Genomic DNA, 19,246 nt, shown 5'->3' on the forward strand with positions numbered 1-19,246 from the left:
AATGTAATCATTCAGACAGTATGTTTCAGAACGACACCAAAACAATTAGTGCAACAAATATACGATAAATGCTTGGATGTAACTGAGTTCTGTACTAGCTTATACACTGAGCATTTTCTCCTATATCAATAAACTTGGTTTCTAATATAATAAAAAAAACTGTTTTTGAATAACATATCTTATTTTTCTTACCAATGCTGTTAGCTACTGACAGCGAAGTGAGTAGAAAACTTGTGGACAAAATAAGATGAAATAATTCGAAGTAATGTCAGAGTTTTGTTTTATTTAGCATTACTTCGAGTATTTCTGTAAATTTGAATCGTATTTACTGCTAACATTACAACAAATTATTTTATCATATAATAATTTATTACAGATAAATTGTTATATACGTTTTATAATCCATAATATAAGTGAAATAACCATGCTTAAATAGCAAGAATTTCCGTTAGTCGAGTCGCTTGGTTTAGCGACAGCTTTGCTCAGCTAGCAACCGAAGTTCGCTTTTTGAGCCCAATGACGTCTAATGTGTGCGACGTCGGCTCACTGTGAAAACACATGGTTTTGTCACATCTTCGACTTCATCGGTGTATTTAATATAATTTAAGAGATATAAGAGGAGCAGCCATTGCGCATTAGACAATGGCTAACAACACCCTGCAATTCAAAACCAAGTAAGTCCACTGTTCTTACCAGATAGCTAACAATCGAGCAAGATAGATAGCAGTTTTTCACGCGTGTGGCCAGCTTGTCTTGGTGCTTGGCTCGCTGTGTCTGACTTGTTAGAATAGCTGGCTACTGTTTAGTACCTCGTTTCTAAATTTTCATTTTGTGTCTTGCAGCTATGCTGTCTCCAGCAAAATCGAACCGTTCTACAAGGGAGGAAAAGTACAGGTAAAATCTCTCAGGTGTCAAGCGGCTCGCGAGGGTAGCTAGCCGGTGTGTCATGGAAGCATGCAGAACTCCGTTTTGGTTATGAGGTGGCTGTTGGCCATTGTGTTTACTTTTGTTGTAGATCTCAAAAGAGGAAAAATACATCTTTTGTACGTGTGACACACGAGTGAACATCTTGGAGATCACAACAGGGAGAGTCATTCGTAGTATTGAGCAGGTATGGAGTGTATTCGAATCCATTCTCAACACTGTTGATTTAAACCGTGGTATAAGTTTTCACACGAGCACTCATTTATGTAATTGTGTTTGCAGGACGATCAAGAGGACATAACGTCTTTTGCACTGAGTCCCGATGACGAGGTAAAGCGATCCTTCTATAACCTGCTTTGAGAAATGCGTTAATTTAAATGACATCTGATATCGTTCTTCTGTTCTCGTTCAGAATTCAAGATGGATTTTTTACAAACATGAAGTATTTGATAACGCAGTTAGATCCAGCATTCAAGCAGCTTGGACTTCTTACATACTCACTAATGCTGTAGTGACCTACAAGTCCTTGGGGGGTCCAACCAAACACGTACCCTGGATTTTTTTTTTTTTGTCATAGAACCATCCTGCTGTCCATTAAATGTATGATCAGTGGTAGTGATTGTTGTAATAATGTGAAGAACACAGGCACAGCATTGCATGAATAACACACATTTACCAGGACTGAAGGTGCACTTGGAACCAGTTTTCTCTGAAAACTGTCACTATTTGGTCCTGCCCTTAGCTTTTAAAAACTGGCATATGGCTGAATCTTATCACTAAGTTAACTGTATGAGGGCAAGAGCTGATAGCTGGAATCTTACACCCAGAGCAAGTGTTTGGCCCTTGAAGAGGTAAATTGTCAGCGCATCCCACCAGAGCAGCTTCCCTGGCTTTGGGCCATTGAGAGAGCCCCTCTCAGCGCTCCTGAAAGGCTGGCTGCAGGTCGCCTGCTCTCATTTTTGCCTGGCTGGTCTCCCCTGCCACAGGTGCTGGTGACAGCCAGCCGGGCGCTGGTGCTGAAGCAGTGGGACTGGAAGGAGGGGCACTGCGTGCGCAGCTGGAGGGCCATCCACAACACCCCAGTGGCCAGCATGACCTTCGACCCCAGCTCCACGCTGCTGGCCACAGGTACACCCCCAAAAAAACTACGGCCCCTGCTTTACGCAGGGTCAGGCACCTCCGAAGTGGTTCGAAGGTTCTATTTCCAGGTGTGACACTGCTGTTGTATCCGTTCAGCCAGTGGTGTAGTCTACGTGATATGCAGGCCTATGCCGTGTACCCACTAAGAAAGCTCCAGGATTTCTGTATACCCACTTAAAAATGTGCAAGGATACGCATCAATATAGTTTTGTGACAGAATTTTCACATGAGCTAGTTGTTTTCGCAAACACTGCGACCGCTGCAGCTGTGTGATTCTGGGATTTTCAAATAAAATTTGGATATTGAAATAAAGTTAAATGAAATAAAACAAAACAAAACGAAATGAAAAAAGTAACACTCTTGCAGTTTATAAAAACACATCATCAAAATCCAGAAGCTGAAGTTTCTGATCCTGGCAGACTGGCACCTGAGTTTGCAGAAAAGGAGCCTGATAATATTACAACTGGTAGGGCCTAAGTAAAAATCTCATACAGATTAACATTAGCTGATTAGCTAGTACATATTACTCTAACAGCAAGGGATGTATGATATGTGTATTGAATTATATTTGCTGCCATGTCTAGTGTGTGCCTGAAGTTAGCTAGTGAGCTATGGTTTTCATAGTTTTAACCACAAAATCTAGCTGTCTAGCTAACTAAATTGGCTAGCTAGCCAACAAGTAGCTAAATTAGCACAGTAGCAGTATCTCCTTCCTCTTCTCCCGTGCTCGGGTGGAGGGAATCGTCACAGTATACCCACTACTGCAAACTAGACTACACTAGTTTGCTTATTACCTTAATGGCTTCAGTAAATTCCCACCATTATAACAGGATAATTTAGGTAGGATACATTGTACAGCCCTTGATAAAGGCATCTGCTAATCAAATACCTAATAATAATAAAGCCAAGTATGAGAAGCCAAGGAAATATATTCCACAGTGCCATACACTGGATCAGTCAAGCACAGTCAGTCAAGTTTTATTTAATTGCTCGCTCGTAGCGAAATAGTTATTGAAAGTGGTTCAGAGAGTGTGTTGCAAAAATGACACGTTTTTCCAGATATAATGTGAAGGGGCTTGGAAGGGAAAGCTGTTATGCTCAGGTATAAGCTCCACATACTAGTGATAATGTGAGCTTCTGCCTTAATGCTAAGCTGCACAACATAACTTATATAAAAAGTGCACCAGCGTGTGCGTGTGTGTCTGTGTGAGTGTGTGTGTCTGCCTGTTCCTGCTTGTAGTAACTGTGTGCATGTTTGTAATAACTGTTTCCTTGTCCTTTCTCTTGCAGGAGGATGTGATGGCACCATTAAGCTATGGGATGTCCTGAAGCAGTATTGCACACACAACTTGAAAGGCTCCTCTGGGGTTGTGCAGTGAGTACTCTCTGCCCCCGACCCCCTTACCTGCCTCCTTCAACAAGACCAGACCCTGTCAGTCATGCTCATGATAGTGAGCTCAGTGAAGCTCCAGCCCATGTGTTCTGTTGAGCTGAAAGTGCAGCATGTTAAAATCCTTCCCTAAAGGGAGATGCTCACATTGAATTAGACTGCAAGGTCTTCACAGGTTGGTTGACACTTGTACATCGAATCCATCTGTCTGCATACCTCGGCAATGGAATCAGTTGTTGGAAAGTTTTATGGGCGGAGCAAACATTTTTCAATCACGTTTCTGAAATGTTTTTAAGTCATGAGTGCATTTACATAATCCAGAGAACACTTCATTCTTTCAGTGTAGTTTAACAAAAATATGCATTTTTGACTCCGAAAAGAACTGAGTGATCAGTTCATTGATAGATTTATTGTTTGACTAATTGATTGGTTTGTTCATTGATGAGTTCTCTGAGACTGACTGACTTTATTGTTTGTCTGAGAGAATGACCGTTTCACAGACTAGCCGACCAGTTGACTTATTGACTGATTGTCTGAGACTGACTGACTCTTTGATTGGTTTACTGATGGACTGAATGGCCAGTTGATTCGCTGATTGATTCCCCTCCCCCAGCCTGGTGCAGTTCCACCCGGACAGCAATGTCCTGCAGCTCTTCTCGTCCTCCCTGGACTGCGGTATCCGCGTGTGGGACCTGCGCTCCAGCACGTGCGTGTGTGTTCTGGAGAGCCACTACAGCGCCGTCACGTCGCTGGCCTTCACCCCCGACGGCAGCGCGATGGTCAGGTACGCCTCCGACGTCCTCTCTGTCCCTGGGCATTGGCTTTGGTGGCATGGTGGTAGGGAGCAGGACTGGCATCTGGAAGGTTGCGGGCCCGAATCCCCACTGGAGCACTGCTTTTGTACCCTTGAGTAATGTACTTAACCTACAGTTGCCTCAGTAAATGTATCCAGTTGCATTAATGGGTAAAACTGTAACCTCTGTAAGTTGCTCTGGAAAAGAGCGACTTGCGGTTAATGTAATTGGTGGAGTGGACTGGTGAAGGAGGTACTGGCAGGTTCTCCTGGTTTTAAACTCGAATGCTGGCATTTAAATAACACCAGAACTGTGTCCATCACCATGCTGCTCTGCTGTGCTCTGATTGGTCCCCCTGACTGTTGATGTCCCGGTCCCCGCCCCTCACTTTCCCTGATTGGTGTTAGCTGGTTTCTGGTGTGTGTCACAGCTCAGGGCGGGACAAGATCTGCACGGTGTGGGACCTGAAGTCTCGAAAAGTGGTGCGGACAGTGCCTGTTTATGAGGTGAGCTTATCCCTCTCCCTCTCTTCATCTACCTCTCTCCTTCCCTCTCTCCCTTTCTAACTCTGTCTTTCTGCCTCTCTCCCCCTCTCCCTGGCATTTTAATAGTAGCCAATTTGTAGTTGGAACACTCTACCTCCTATAATACTGTGTTCCAATCACTATGTTGTAGTACAGGTTTTGTTCCAGCAGCAGGACAACATTCTAATAGGCAAACAAGCACTGTCTCCAGAAGAACCTGGACTCTTCAGTCATTGAAGGAGACTATGTGTTTGATATATATATGTGTGTGTGTGTGTGTGTGTGTGTGTGGGCTCTTTGCAGGCAGTGGAGGCTGTCGTCTTGCTCCCAGAGAGTGGAGATTTCTCTCAGATCGGAGTGAAGTCCAAAGGGCTGCACTTCATCACTGCGGGGAGTAAGGGTAAGTGCTGAGAGCGCCCTTTGCTGTCTCGGGCTGATGCTGCTCAGAAGAATCACGTCTTTGGAGGTTTCAGTTCTCTGGTGTCCAGTGATGGGCTGGCATTATTTTCCTGGCCATCTCTACAGATGTTAGTGAATTGGATGCTGGTCAGTGTTGGACTGACTTGGACATGAAGACAATCTTGAAGGTGTTAGTGTATGAAGTGTGGTTAAGAATAATGAAAGAATAAGAGTTGCTTAATAGAAGTATGAGTTGCAAGCACAGTTTGGATCCTCTCCAGTATTGATGAATTGTCATGCAGACTGGCCTAGCTGCTCTTATATATTAATTTGCTTTATAAAGTAACACAGTTATTATGCTCCTGCTTTTGGTTTGATTTAGCTTGGTGTGCTTGTTTCTGCCTGTCCACATGTAATCAATACAGCAAGGAAGGGTGCAGTAACTACATATTACCCCTAGAGGTCGAGATTGCAGCAAGGAGCACAGTAAACATACCATTGGAGGTTAGGGATGCAGAAACAGCATTTCACCAGGACCATAGACATCTGTGCTACGTTCTGTCCTCCAGGCTTGCTCAGAGTATGGGAGGCCAGCTCCGCCCGCTGCGTGTTCACCCAGCCCATCCTGGTTGGCCCCCTGCCCCCCAGTGGTGAGGGCGGAGCCGAGGAGGAGTGGGACCAGCGCAGCCTAACCCACTGCCTCCACCTGCCCGGCTCTGCCCGCCTGGCAACCGTCACCGCCGAGCACAACATCCTGCTGTACCAGCTGCCCTCGCTGTCCGTGCAGCAGCAGGTAAGCCTGACCGTCCCATTGAGGTGCTGCAGAGTGCGGAGGAGTGGTCAGGGAACCGGGCTGATGCAGGTTCCAATCCCTGTTGTACTGTTGGCCTCTTTTGAGCAAGTTGCATTTCTTGAATCGTTTGAATAGAATTAGTTAAGTGGGCCACATGAAGACTGTAAGCCCTGGATAAGGGAATATTGCGTTAATTAGTTTGACATTTTTAAAAAATGTTAAATTAACAAAATGAAACCTAAAAATACAAGAAAATAAAGTACTTAGTTTCTAGCAAGTGCAGGTATTTCACAGAAAGGACGGAAGTGCCACACAGTGCTTGAGGATGGTTGAGAGGGGATTGATCATTCGAGCATTCAGAGTTGGAGCAATGTGGTGGAGGCCCACATTCCGGATGGCTCTTCCCTAAGTTCTGCTCAGCATTGTGCCGAATAAAATAGTTAAATTTAGTTTAGTTAAATAGCATAGTTAAATTTGCTCTGAATAATAATCATCATAATCATCTGTCCCTGTCCCCGTCCCCATCCCTTCTCTGTCCCCCTCTCTGCGGCAGTTTGTGGGGTACAATGACGAGGTCCTGGATCTGAAGTTCCTGGGCAAGGGGGACAGTCACATCATCGTGGCGACCAACAGCCCCCAGTTAAAAGTGTTTGAGCTTGCGACCTCCAGCTGCCAGATCCTGTATGGTCACACAGGTCAGTGACACGGCCGGACGTCCCACTCCGTGCAACGCCTTCTGAGATGACGTGAGCAGGACATTTTATTTACATGATCGGGTATGTGGCAGTAATTTCATGTATTTGTCTCGAATTTAAGATACGGTGCTGGCGCTGGATGTGTTCCGGAAAGGATCGATGTTTGCGAGCTGTGCAAAGGTGAGGGGTACTCATGGTCCTTGTTTTTTATTCTCCTGAGTTCTCGAGTTCTCGGTTAAGAAGCTTCAGATAGTTTCTTTGGTCTGCATTCTGAAAGGTTCTTAAAGTAATGCATTTAAGAGTGAGATGTTGGGAGTAAATATTCATCCCAGCTCATTACATCTGCCAAAGACACCCCAAACATCTCGTATTTTATTGAGTTCTTGAAAATGTGATCCTTACAGATTAATACAGCGAAATTGTTTAAACAGAGTTGGAGTGGGTATTATCACAAATTGCAATTACGTTTGGCTAGGAATTATACCGGATTGAATTGGATTGTACTGGATTGAGTTAGATTTATGTGATGAAAATCTGCATCAATGATACTGGGGACCTCAGAACTTTGTTCAAGCACTGTACAGCTCAAAGGACTATTTGAAATTTCCTGTTCTCATATCCCGCCTCCACACACACATACACACACTAGCACTGTAGTTCAGATTTTCAGCATCTCTTCCCTGATTTCAGGACAAGACAGTCCGAGTGTGGCGGATGAATACCGAAAGTGGGGAGGTGCGCTGCATGGCGCAGGGATCTGGGCACGCCAACGCCGTCGGAAGTATCTCCTGCTCAAGGTGAAGTGGGTCACAGACCAAGTGCCCGCACATATTATGCTGAAGATCATTTACAGCGCGTCAAAGCAAAAGGCCAGGCCTGCAGCCAAAGACAGCCTCAGTGAGGAACGTGTAGCAATATGCAGCCACGTTTTATCAGTGAAACCTGGCAAGCAGGGCTTTTATTAGCAACAGAGAATATTGCACGGTTTGCCTCAGTGTCAGCTCTCTACGTCATTTAGATCACTGCCAACGAATTACAAAACATTGCATCATATTGAGAGACAGAGATTGCATTTCACAGCTGTGGATTTACTGAACTAATGTAAGGTAAGTACCTTGCACAAGGTCACAGTAGCAGTTCTATCCCAGAACCAGTAACCTTCTGGTTTTCAGCTGGTGCTTGAACCTTTCACCATCTAGTTTTCAGGTAGTGCTTGAACGTATAGCCTTCTTCAGGTGCAGTTTCCTCTGCCAGTCTACAGTAGGAATGACCCCTTTGAAAACAGTACAGACTGACTCAATTGGATGGTCTCTGTATGTCACGCCCCCAGGCTGAAGGAGAATTTTGTGGTGTCCAGCAGCCAGGATTGCACTCTCAAAGTCTGGGACATTCCGGAGCACCAGGGAGGCACAGGGGACGTAGAGCAGCTGTCTGTGAGGGTGACAGAGAAGGGACACGACAAGGTATACACCCAGGCGCTCAGATACACGCTCACAGTCGTGAATTCGCAAATACACGACCAACATGACGTGACTCACATGATGCATGCAAACATGCACAGGTAGACACTCAGATGCACATACATACGCGAGCACATATTTTACAACACACATGCAAACACACACACACGCAAGCTCACATACGCTGTCATGTGCAACCTTGCACACACACATGTACAAACGCATACTTTGCAGCACACAGTAGCACACACTCACTAACGTACTCACTCCCATATGTACGTAAACGTGCAGCAGAGATCGTGTGCCAAACCTTATCTGGAGTCACCTGCCTAAGATTGGAAGGAATCTGTTGGCCTTAACCATCAGGAAGTGAACACGGCCAGCAGGAAAATTCTCTTCACTTACAGTTTTCACATTTTTCCATCTGTAGTCCTTATCAAAATCAAACAGACAGGGCTGTATTCTTTTGTACATTCCAATGCTGTGATAGGACTCTGAAGCTGTAATGTGTAATTGCTTTCGCTGCTGTAGTTGCTATTGTTAATATTTTATTTCTTTCATTTTCATTTTGTGTATGAACTCCAAGTACTATCCAAAACTCAGTAAACTAGTTTGGCATGTATTTATGCCAATGCCCCACTCTTCATGTGTGGTACAGATCTGACATAAGGTGGTGCTATAAGAGCCAGTTGAATCTTTGTTTTCAAAAATGTATTAGTAGTTACTAATGTGTCACAGAGGCTTCAAACGCCACAGTTTGATTTTTATCGAAAAGACCCTGAAACTGAGGGGGCGGTTTCACCTCTAACTAGGTTCAGGCTAAATTGCTGTCACAGTGGGGGTCAGGACACAGGAGTCAGATTCCGGGTTCAGATGTTTATTGGGGATTTTGGAATGGGTGGATGTGTGTGTGGTTTTTTTAGCACAGACGCACACAACAACACAAGGCTTGGTTCCCTTAGCGCTTGGTCTCCCTAATTCTTCACCCCGCAGGTATTGGTCTGATACTGAGGTTGGGGAGGTCACCACTACCTTTATATTGTCCCGTATCCTTGGCCCTATTGAGGCCCTGATTGGTGGCCAAAGGATACGGACAGGTCAGAGGGCAAATGGTGACCTGGGGGCCGTCCTTTGGGGTGCACCTGTGCCTTGGGTTACATGTGGGAGGTCCTGCTGATAAGGGGAGCAGCACCGGTTTGGGCAGGTTTCAGCTGAGTTGTAAACAAGTGCCTGTGAGAGGTAGGGGTTGTGCGCGAACAAAGACAAAGACACAGACAAAGACCGAAACATGTGGCCCTTTTCTACAGACCCATTTAAAATCCATATTGGATTTTCCAGTAACTTGATTTTTTTTGTAAAAATGTTCCTGCAATGTTGTGACCAAAACTGATTTGTTCTTTTGTTTTCTACCAAATAGGTGTAAGAGCCAAAGTAAATGTAAGGTCCAGAGGTCCTGTAAGGGGTTTGTGTGTGTGTTGAGGGGGGTCCGACCCCACCCGGTCTCTTAACGCCATCCGTTCTGGGCGTGGTCTCTCCACAGGACGTGAACAGCGTGGCCGTTTCCCCCAATGACAAACTTCTGGCCTCAGGCTCCCAGGACCGCACGATCAAGCTGTGGTCAGTGGCCGACCTGGGCCTCCTGGGTGTGTTCCGGGGCCACCGGCGGGGTGTGTGGTGTGTGCAGTTCTCTCCCATGGACCAGGTCCTGGCCAGCGCCTCGGCCGACGGCTCCATAAAGCTCTGGGGGCTCCAGGACTTCAGCTGCCTCAAGGTGAGCTCAACGCTGCCCTCCTCAGGCCCCATGCACTACTGCAGCACCTGACAGTCCTGGGATCCACTGCTGTCTGGTTACTGTTGCAGCAGATGTCCTGATCAAATAGGGTTGTTGAAAAGATACATACATAGAAAAGATACATAGCTGTATCTGACATAGTGTGACATTAAGAGGGTAAATCACCCTTCAGAAGACATTTTAAGTATCTAGCCAAGAACAGTTAACAGCTAGGTTCAAATCATTGGGTGTAATTGTGGAATAAAAACCAGCATACACAGGGGGTCCTGAGGGCCAAGTTTAAGAACCCTCCCACTAGAGCAAGGAGGATTTCAGCTGTGTGAGTACACATTTTTCACAGGACCCAACAATAACATTACATTACAGTCATTTAGCAGTTGCTCTTATCCAGAGTGACTTGTTACAATTTTTACATGTTATCCGTAATTCTAGTCAGTTTCTTTTTTTTTCCCCTCTCGTAGACATTTGAAGGTCATGATGCCTCGGTGCTGAAAGTCATCTTTGTGAGCCGTGGGTGTCAGCTGGTCACAAGGTAATTTTTCACAGTTTCACAGTTTTTTTCCACTTCTTTCCTATTTTTTCAATTCCCTTGTTCCTGCTACCACTCCCAGTGCCCATTTGACACGGAAGACACTCCTTCTGCTCTCGAGTTTTCAGTTTAGAAGTCCCAAAATAAGTAAAGAAATGAGTTGTCTCTGAAAATACAAAGTCAATACAGAGTTCTGTACACTTCCTTGTACATCAAACATATTTGAAAAACTCTTATAATTGTTAGCATTTATAATAATTGTTACAGCCGTTATTGTTATTGCTACAGTTATTTAGTATTTGTTAGTTGTTATTAATACTAAGATGTTCTTAACAGAAATGTTCCTAGGAGGCTGATGGTTCCTTCACATTTCTTGTATCACTAGGAAATGTATAGTAGGCTGACGTGTAGGGATACACTTGATGAAATACATTTATTTTCTGTCTTCCCAGAGTGAATATTGAAGTAATCAAACCCCATTTTCTTTTCCTTAAGCACGGTATGAAAACTCCAGGTCTGTGGATTTAATGACTCACTGATGAGAGATTTGCATTCATTCTTCATCACACATTTATCTTTTATTTTGTTTTAGCAATCAGCAGTAATTAAATAAATCAGTTAGTGACTTACAGCAGTGTAGCATAGTGTTTAAGGAGCAGGTCTCATAACTGAAAGGTTGCCGGTGTGATTCCCCACAGGGGCACTGCTGCTGTATCCTTGGACATGGTACTTAACCCACAGCTGCCTCAGTAAATATCCAGCTGTATAAATGGATAATATTGTAAAATCCTGTAATTGATGTAAGTCACTCAGGATAAGAGCGACTGCTAAATGCCAATAATGTAATGTAATGGAATGGAATATTCGAAAACCAAATATTTGGTCTCATCGCTAATGTAATAATAACCAATTTTATGTGTCAAACATGGCATACAGAGCAGAGTCTTCTGTTTGTAGGTTCCGTCATTTGTGGCCTCTTTCCTCGTTACTCATTCTTTAGAATCTTTCTTCCTGTTGCCCATATTTGGGGTTGTGGGGGAATAACGACCTATTGTGAAGTTACTGGGAAGTTGGAAGTAAGTGTGCCTGAGGGCGTATCTCTTTTTATAATTGAACTGGTCAAACCGAGGTCAGAGATTGCAAAAGAAAACTGTTCACCCTTCCTTGTTTGGCACAGATAGTAGAGAGTCACTTGACACGTCACTTGTCAAGCACAGTGTTGGAGTATGGAATCTAGGAAATCTTTTCTTAGAAATGACTGGTTCATCCGTAAAGTGAGGGCCATTCAAGCCGCCAGTGTGCTGGTGGTGACACGGGAGCCTGACATTCGCATGTTGAAAATTCACTTTTGGTCATGGTCAAGCTATGTAATTGCACCGGCTTTGGAGCTGTCACATTGAATTTAGACAGGACGGGTTCAGGAAGGGGTTAAAAACCACAGGTGTTCTGCTGTGTCCCCAGCGGCTCCGACGGGCTGGTAAAACTGTGGAACATCAAGACCAATGAGTGTGTCAAGACCCTGGACGCCCACCAGGACAAGGTTTGGGGCCTCCACACCAACCGCAAGGACGACCAGGTGGCGACTGGATCGGCAGACTCCACCATCGTACTGTGGACAGTGAGTACTGTGCCCCGCACCCCCCATGCATGCCCTCCCCAAGTCCAACGCTCCACATGAAAGCTTGTTACCCCCTCTACAAGCCCTGCCCTGAGTGTCTCCATGCACTTTACCTCATGACTGTCAGAACCACATGTTTAAGGAGGCTGGAAGTGTGTCAGGACCTGAATGCGTGGCGTGTCCAGCCCCACTTTATCTCCTCATAGGTTTAGGCAGGCTGCTTTGTACTGTTTTGTACTTTTGTCCCACATTCGTTCCATTTAGTAGCAATCTCCCTGAGCCCTCCTGAAGTTCTTAATCAGTGAAGCCTTTCCGCAACCCCCTTATCCACAGTAGACACTGATAACTTGGCGCTTGTGTAATGTCCACGTTTACCCAAAGTCAGCCCTCTCTTACCCCTTCCCATTAGTGAAAATCCATAAGTAAGCAAAGGTGATGGCACCTGGACCATCAAGGACAAGGTGTGTCGCCTCCACTATGGGAAGTCACTAAGTACATGTGGTAGTGTGTGAACTTAATGACCTCCCATAGTTTTCTAGGCTGCCTAGTTTCAGATTAGCGCAAGTTAACTTGTGGTAGTGCTTGAATGGTGTGATGCTCACACTTACTGGTCTGACAGTGTCGTTTGCCTGGTCTGATGCTGCTGCTCATTTAATTTGGATGGATACACTTCTGTCTTCTTGTGCTGGAGGTTGCTCTGGATAAAAGCATCTCCTACATGAATGTCATGTAATGAGCACAATGACACTGATATGAGCGTCCACTATTTATTTTTGGGACAAAAAAAATGTCTGCACGCTGTTTGCATCATTCATCGGTGTGGAGTCCATTTTATTTTAAATGGTAGCCCCTGCGCTGAGTAGGCTGTGGTGGAGTTTTTATGAGGGAGCTGTCGTCTGCTTTATGACTTCCCGCTTTCCATTGTCAAGGAAGTGCGGCACAGCAATGTGATTATCACAACAGATGCCTACAGGCATCCTTTTATTTCAGCTGTAAAATTCCACAGGTTGTGCAATTGCGGGAAATTACTTACACAACCCCATGCAGTTTATGGGCCAACCCTCAGCCAAAACTTGCCAAAGAATTGCAGGTAGTTGTGCACTGTGTGATCAATGGGCATTGTTTCCCGGGGGAGGTGGCTTCACTTGCACTCAGCGCGTCACCATGCTTGTGCGGCAGAACGTTTCCTCAGAGCTGCTCAAGTAGAGATCCAGGCGAAACAGGATTGTGCCCCACGCTGGTCGGGATCCGACCCCACAGCCTTCTCCCCTCATATGAAGGCCCCTCTAAAATCACATTGTCAACCCTGGTGTTGCTATTTATAATCTGCTCTTGGTGATTACATATGCTGTGCATATGTAATCACCAGCCACATTCCATGGCTAGTTTCTCTTGTTTCTCTTGTTTCTTCTTCTTCTATTTTTCCAATCCCATTGCATTTTCCATTGTCTTTCTTTTTTGAAGTGTTGGGTACAGATGTTAGCCCACATTTTTTAAATAGAGTCTCAGCAAATTGTGAGCCGTCACTGGACATTTCTAAGATTAGGGTTTATACGAATCCCCCAAACTACCAAAAAAAAACTAAAAACACAATTCGAAAAATAATTTTTATTTTATTAAAAATGGAAGAAAATGAGGGGGAGTGAGAAGGGGAAAAATAACAGCTAAACAAAATTATGATTGGAGTGATTTTTGCATCAATGGAGTGATTTATGCATCTATGTAACTACCTGTTTCAAAACCATTTATGTTTGAGGTACAGTATTTTTTATTTCTCTTCAAACAAACTTTATCAAACAAGCAAAAAGCAACAGAAAGTATCTATATTCCTTCACTACTTTATTTCTCTCAAAAAAATAAAAAAGACAGTTTTCGAGACCTGGCATTTGCCCTTTTTCGGACGCCTCCCTCAAGTCAATATTGCGTGCAGTGATGACAGCTGCAAAGCAGAAGGAGGCTCTGGAATTATGGGAATTCTATTGCTCGGTGCAGACAGGCGTGTCTTTGTGTGAGTATCGCACGTTTCCCTCACAGCGGGCCCATCGCTTAGCTGCAGGGGCCTGCTGTACCCCATCATCCCAGGCCTGCAATTGACCAGTCGTTTTCAGACAAACTATTAGTTTATTTATTCCTTTCCCACTTTATGCCTCCTTGTTTTGGAATTGCTGGTTGTACACTGGGCTTGTTTCACCATAACAGCCTCTACACCTGCAGAGTGGTGCTGAAGCTAGAGGAATGCAGTCCTCCCATACATTCACACACAGCTTGCATTCAGCATAGAGGAAGAGGGGAGTGATTTAATGTAATGTGCAGTCTTTGTCTGGTTTGTGGAAGTGGGTGATGTTTTTGGATGTTTTCCTGTCCCCTCCCCCCCCTTCCAGGACGTCACGGAGGCCGAGCTGGCAGAGGAACAGGCCAAGCAAGAGGACCAGATTTTGAAGTGAGTGTGCGCAGGGCCCGGGACGCTGGGGGGCAGGGGGGAATGTGAGACGCTACTGGAATGATGTCTCAGAATCCTCCACTTGCCCTCTGCTTAGAGCAGAGGTGTTAGGCTGTGTGGTTGCCCTGCCAGCCCAGGAGTTGCTGGAGACACATCTATCCAAAAAACTTGTTGAAACAATCTTGTCCATAGATGCATCATCCCTGTAATTTGCTAATTTCTTCAGGGATGGGAGTCGGTGGAAGGGGGTTAGAGGGCTGGTATCAGGATCAGGGTTAGTGTAAGTGGGTTAGGGGGTTGGGATCAGGGTTGGGGTCGGAGTAAGGTGGTTCAGGTCAGGGTTAGGGAACATACCAGCATTGCAAGGGCACTTTGTCTGTACTGAATGCCCTGCGTAACTGGCAATCACTTTCAGACCTTTTACAGATGAGTTTTTCTTGAGCCTTACTTCTGAGCTCTCCTCATTGAATTTTGATGGAATTCTGTTGAAGGGAGGAATTCTGGTGTGAAGGTTAACTGCTGGTCTGGTTTGTTTCTTGTGTTCTAGGCAGCAGGAGCTGTCCAATCTGCTCCACGAGAAGAAGTACCTGAAGGCGCTGGGTCTGGCCATCTCACTGGACCAGCCGCAGACAGTCCTGCGGGTCATTAAAGGTACGGCCTGACTGCGTTGTTCTCTCACAGGGTGACACAGTGGCCTGGGGGCCTGGTGACAGATTCTGAAAGGTTGAAAGGTGGTTTTCCCAGCTGTGTCGTACGACAGGGTTCAAATGGAAGACTTCAGTAGATTTACAGCTATATCAAGACCTAATATGCAAACAACATGTGGTTGTTTGCTAAGCCAACAAATAATTGATTCTTGGTATAATTGATACCAAAAAAATGGCATGTTTATGTGACGTGAATCTGGAAGTGTTGAAATTCTGACTGAGTCTCGTGGGTTGTGTGTAAACTTGTCTCCCCTGTCTGCTGTTTGTCTGTCTGTCCGACTCTCTCGTTTCCTCAGAGATCCGTCAGGGGAAGGATGGCGGTCAGCAGCTGGAGGGCACACTGCTGCGGCTGAGACAGGATCAGAAAGGTGAGACAGTTGCCCAGGAAGTGCCCCCCGCAGTGTGTGACTTCATAAGCCAATCAAAACGTGGAGACCGTACCTCTGGTGACAGAGCCAAGGATGATACAAAAAAAAAAATCCCAAGCTCTGTTGGTACTTAATGAGAACTGAACTGCCTCTGGAAATACCTGGGAAAGAGTCTAGGGCCGTCCCTGGAACTCAATTGACATCTTGGCAAAGATGCGCCTATTGCATCTGTAAGGAATGCAGTCTCTCGAATTTCCTCTACAAAGAAATAATGTGCCACAATCTCAACAGCAGCAGCTTTGTATTGCACTGGTTGGAACTGGTCACCACAAGGTTGCTGGTTCACATTCTAAGGTTGACAACTGCTGTTGCACCCTTGCATTGCTTCAGTAAATATGTGGGACGGGTTGAAAATTATCTGGTACTCTCTCTCTTTATGTGTGTCTTTGTGTGTGTGTCTCTGTGTGTCTTTCTTTGTCCGCCTGTATGTGTGTGTGTGTGTCTCTGTATGTCTGTGTTGTGTCTGTGTCTGTGTCTTTGTGTGTCTCTGTGTCACTGTGTGTGTGTGTGTGTGTGTGTTTCTCAGAGTCGCTGCTGCGGTACTGCTCGGTGTGGAACACAAACGCTCGCAGCTGCCTGGACGCACAGGCCGTGATCGGGGTGCTGCTCACACACCACACTCCAGAAGAGCTGCTGCAGTACCAGGGGGCCCGCGGCCTGCTGGAGGCACTCATCCCTTACACTGGTGGGTGTCGGCCTTACAGGGGAATGTGTGCGTGTTTGTGTGTGTGTGTCAGCATGCATGCGTGTGTGTGTGTGTGTGTGTGTGTGTGTACGCGTGTGCGTGTGTGTGTGCGTGTGCATGTGTGTGTTTGTGTGCATGTCAGAAGAAACCAATGCTTTGGCCAGAAAGCAGGTCCTCTGACCTAACAGTAACCCGCACCGTTGTATGTTGTATGGTTGCCGTTGACGAGGTGCTGTGTTTCTTGCAGAGAGACACATGCAGAGGATTGGCCGCTTGCTGCAGTCATCCATGTTCCTAGACTACATGTGGCAGAAAATGCGAGTGACTGGCCAATCAAGGTGAGTCTGGGCCGGGTTTCAACAAGAACAGCTCTTCCTCCTTCCTTTTCTATTTTAGGACTGACACTTACCAAATAAATTCTGTCTCAGCGCCATGAAATAGATCAACAATCAACAGTTGACTTCCAGATGCAGCTTGAAGCTGCTGAGATCTTTGAATAGGGGTAACTTGTCACATATTAGTCTGAAAGACATAATGCTTAATAGATGTTAGTTATTCTTTAATAGAAGGGTGCTCTGTAGAAACCCTCATCCTTTTAATCACAATGCGCTGTTCTCCTATGGCAGCCTGCCTCAGAGGCTCCCATGAGAAGGACTTCCTGTTGATGCAGTGTCCACAATTAATAATTGGAATTAAGTTCATACACTCTTGGTAATTAAAGATTGGAGTTAAATTTATGCAATATCTGTAATTAATGGTTGGCAGTCTGTTGTGAAAGTGCTGCACTGTGGAGAGTGTTCATTAGTGAAGTTCTGTCATGCCTAGGGCTTAGTGCGTGGGAAAGACCTGCTCATCTGTCTGCTTGTTTAGCTTTAACACTTATGAGGTGGCAGCCCTTGTGGTAATGTGTCTTTTCATGAGAAATGCTCAGCATTCAGACAGGGATTGCTAAAACTCAAAAACCCTAGAGAAACAGAGCACAATGTCATCTGAAGGATGCAGGACAGGCATCCAAAAAAAACCCCTTCTTCCCCTTCTGTGCATCAGCCAGTCATACCAAAATGACATTTTTGTACTGTTTATCTTTACCAGCACAAACGAGTTTAAAGAAGACAAAACTATCTACCAAAAACAGGTTCTCCCATTTCCAAGTGTATCAAGCGTGGGTGACTCATGGTGGCGACTCATTTGCTCTCATTGTGCCTATGAGCTTTGTAAGGTGCATCATTTAGAAAGAACCATCTTAAATGTCCAGCCAGCTGTGGCACACAGACGCATGTTAACACTAGTATTCACTGCAAAGAATGTAGCTAATAATTAGCCGCAAGAAACGACAGCTAGTAGTAATTGATCAATAGAGTGTTGAAAATGCAAATGAAAGCCACTCCCCTGAATGTGTGCAACATTAATACAAGCTCTCCGGTATATGCGGCCCTGATTAGGCCTCTGTGTGATGTTAGCTGATGGAAAGGGTTACGTGATTCAGTCCATCACTTAGCGAAGGCTGCCCCTCACCCTCTGCCTGAAAGGTTTCTCTTTTTTTTTTTTTTTCTTCTTCCCCGTATTTCGTCCCGGGTAGCGGGGACGGCCAGGATGAAGAGATGGACACGTCGCCCCTCGGGACGCCCCATCTGCCATTCTTCCTGGACAAACAGCCCAGTCGGGATGGGAGGGACAGCTGTGGTGAAGAGCACGAGGAAGAGGAAGAGGAAGAGGAAGAGGAGGAGACCCACAGGGTAGATGACGAGGGCCGTCAGGAGGATGACAGGGACGTCAGCGCCGCTGACAGGAAGGCCACCTGCAATGGGAGGCGGGGCACGGGGGGGAAGGAGAACATGGACCCGTCCCCCCTGGTGGAGGGGAGCTCCGACAATGACGACCAGGGTGAGAGCGAACACGGGAACAAACAGGCCAAGATCAGCCAGCCAGCAGCAGATTCGTGCATTGAACTAATGCTGACCAGGTGATCAAGGGTGAGGTCACAGGGTTCGTACAGCAAGGCCCACGTTATGCAATATGGAGATCTGTGGTCTTTCAACCAGCAGCCAATTAACACCTGGAAAAACCAGCAATTCAAGTCCCCGTCAAGACACTGTATGAGGTTAAGTAATGAGACCTGAACTGGGACAAAAAACAGAAACCTGCTGATCTCCAGCAGACTGCTGTGCTACACTAAACTTCTGGAAAAGACGTAATATAAAACATGTGCGAAGTCCCTCTTAGCAGACATCAGTGAACCTGGAGTTCAGTTATGTACGCTGTGTAATTGCATATTGGATAATTGCATACTCTGGTTTAATGCAATGTTGCTGGATCCTGTTTTATATCCACTTACTTACTCTTGCTATGTGTATACTCTGGTTGAGTATCTAAGTTCTTCCAGCCCAGTGATTGCAGAAGTGTACTGTATTTTCATTTACCTTATCTTCAACTGACTAATTAGACATGAAAATTCCAACACGATCTGTTTAGCGAGATTAGATTGGCTTTAACAAGGTGCCTGTAGCCGTATTCAAAGATGTTCAGGTGTCTCCCCCCAGACATTTGAAGAATAACTTTCCAGTCGTGCCACCTGTTTTGCTACGTTCCAGGAACATCTGCAGCGTCTTGCGTAGCATTTCTTTGTGTAGTTAATAGCTCATGTCATACAGACGGAATGGTTCTAAAGAAACAGCGAAACAAGCAGACACACTCCTCATGGAAAAAATGACATACTTCCTGTGTTGCAGTGCAGCAGAATTAGGGTCTGCAAATGAAGACAGTGTGTTTCAGGTCACATATGCAAACAGAATCATTCAGGCAAACTGTCACCATCATTGGTTTTAACCAGGAAGTGTTTACAGGAATGTGCATTACAGGAATGTATCCCACTCCTGCTGTACAGTACAATACAATGGTCTTTTATTTCATTTTGACTGTAATTTTACC

The 19,246-nt window shown here is 45.4% G+C and overlaps 1 protein-coding gene across 1 annotated transcript; it reads left to right on the forward strand.

Moving 5' to 3' along the window:
- The first annotated feature begins 542 nt into the window (after positions 1–542).
- tbl3 (transducin beta like 3) lies at positions 543–19,246 on the forward strand. The gene is made up of 23 exons (XM_036552842.1): positions 543–674; positions 843–894; positions 1,016–1,111; positions 1,207–1,254; positions 1,911–2,052; positions 3,355–3,439; positions 4,068–4,238; positions 4,679–4,754; positions 5,076–5,172; positions 5,741–5,964; positions 6,518–6,659; positions 6,781–6,839; positions 7,350–7,456; positions 7,990–8,122; positions 9,660–9,890; positions 10,373–10,443; positions 11,902–12,058; positions 14,440–14,498; positions 15,046–15,149; positions 15,502–15,573; positions 16,160–16,318; positions 16,566–16,656; positions 17,898–19,246. Exons 1-23 carry the CDS (start codon positions 643–645, stop codon positions 18,283–18,285), a joined length of 2,796 nt encoding a protein of 931 aa, XP_036408735.1. The 5' UTR covers positions 543–642; the 3' UTR covers positions 18,286–19,246.

The sequence above is a fragment of the Megalops cyprinoides genome, chromosome 19, assembly GCF_013368585.1.
Source record: "Megalops cyprinoides isolate fMegCyp1 chromosome 19, fMegCyp1.pri, whole genome shotgun sequence".
NCBI classification, from domain to species: Eukaryota; Metazoa; Chordata; class Actinopteri; order Elopiformes; family Megalopidae; genus Megalops; species Megalops cyprinoides.

Excerpts from the sequence above, each read along its gene's own strand:
- tbl3 (XM_036552842.1), top strand. The coding sequence starts at position 643 with ATGGCTAACAACACCCTGCAATTCAAAACCAA. Across the intron at positions 5,173-5,740 it reads CATCACTGCGGGGAGTAAGG|GCTTGCTCAGAGTATGGGAG; the intron begins GTAAGTGCTGAG and ends TCTGTCCTCCAG. Across the intron at positions 5,965-6,517 it reads CGCTGTCCGTGCAGCAGCAG|TTTGTGGGGTACAATGACGA; the intron begins GTAAGCCTGACC and ends TCTCTGCGGCAG.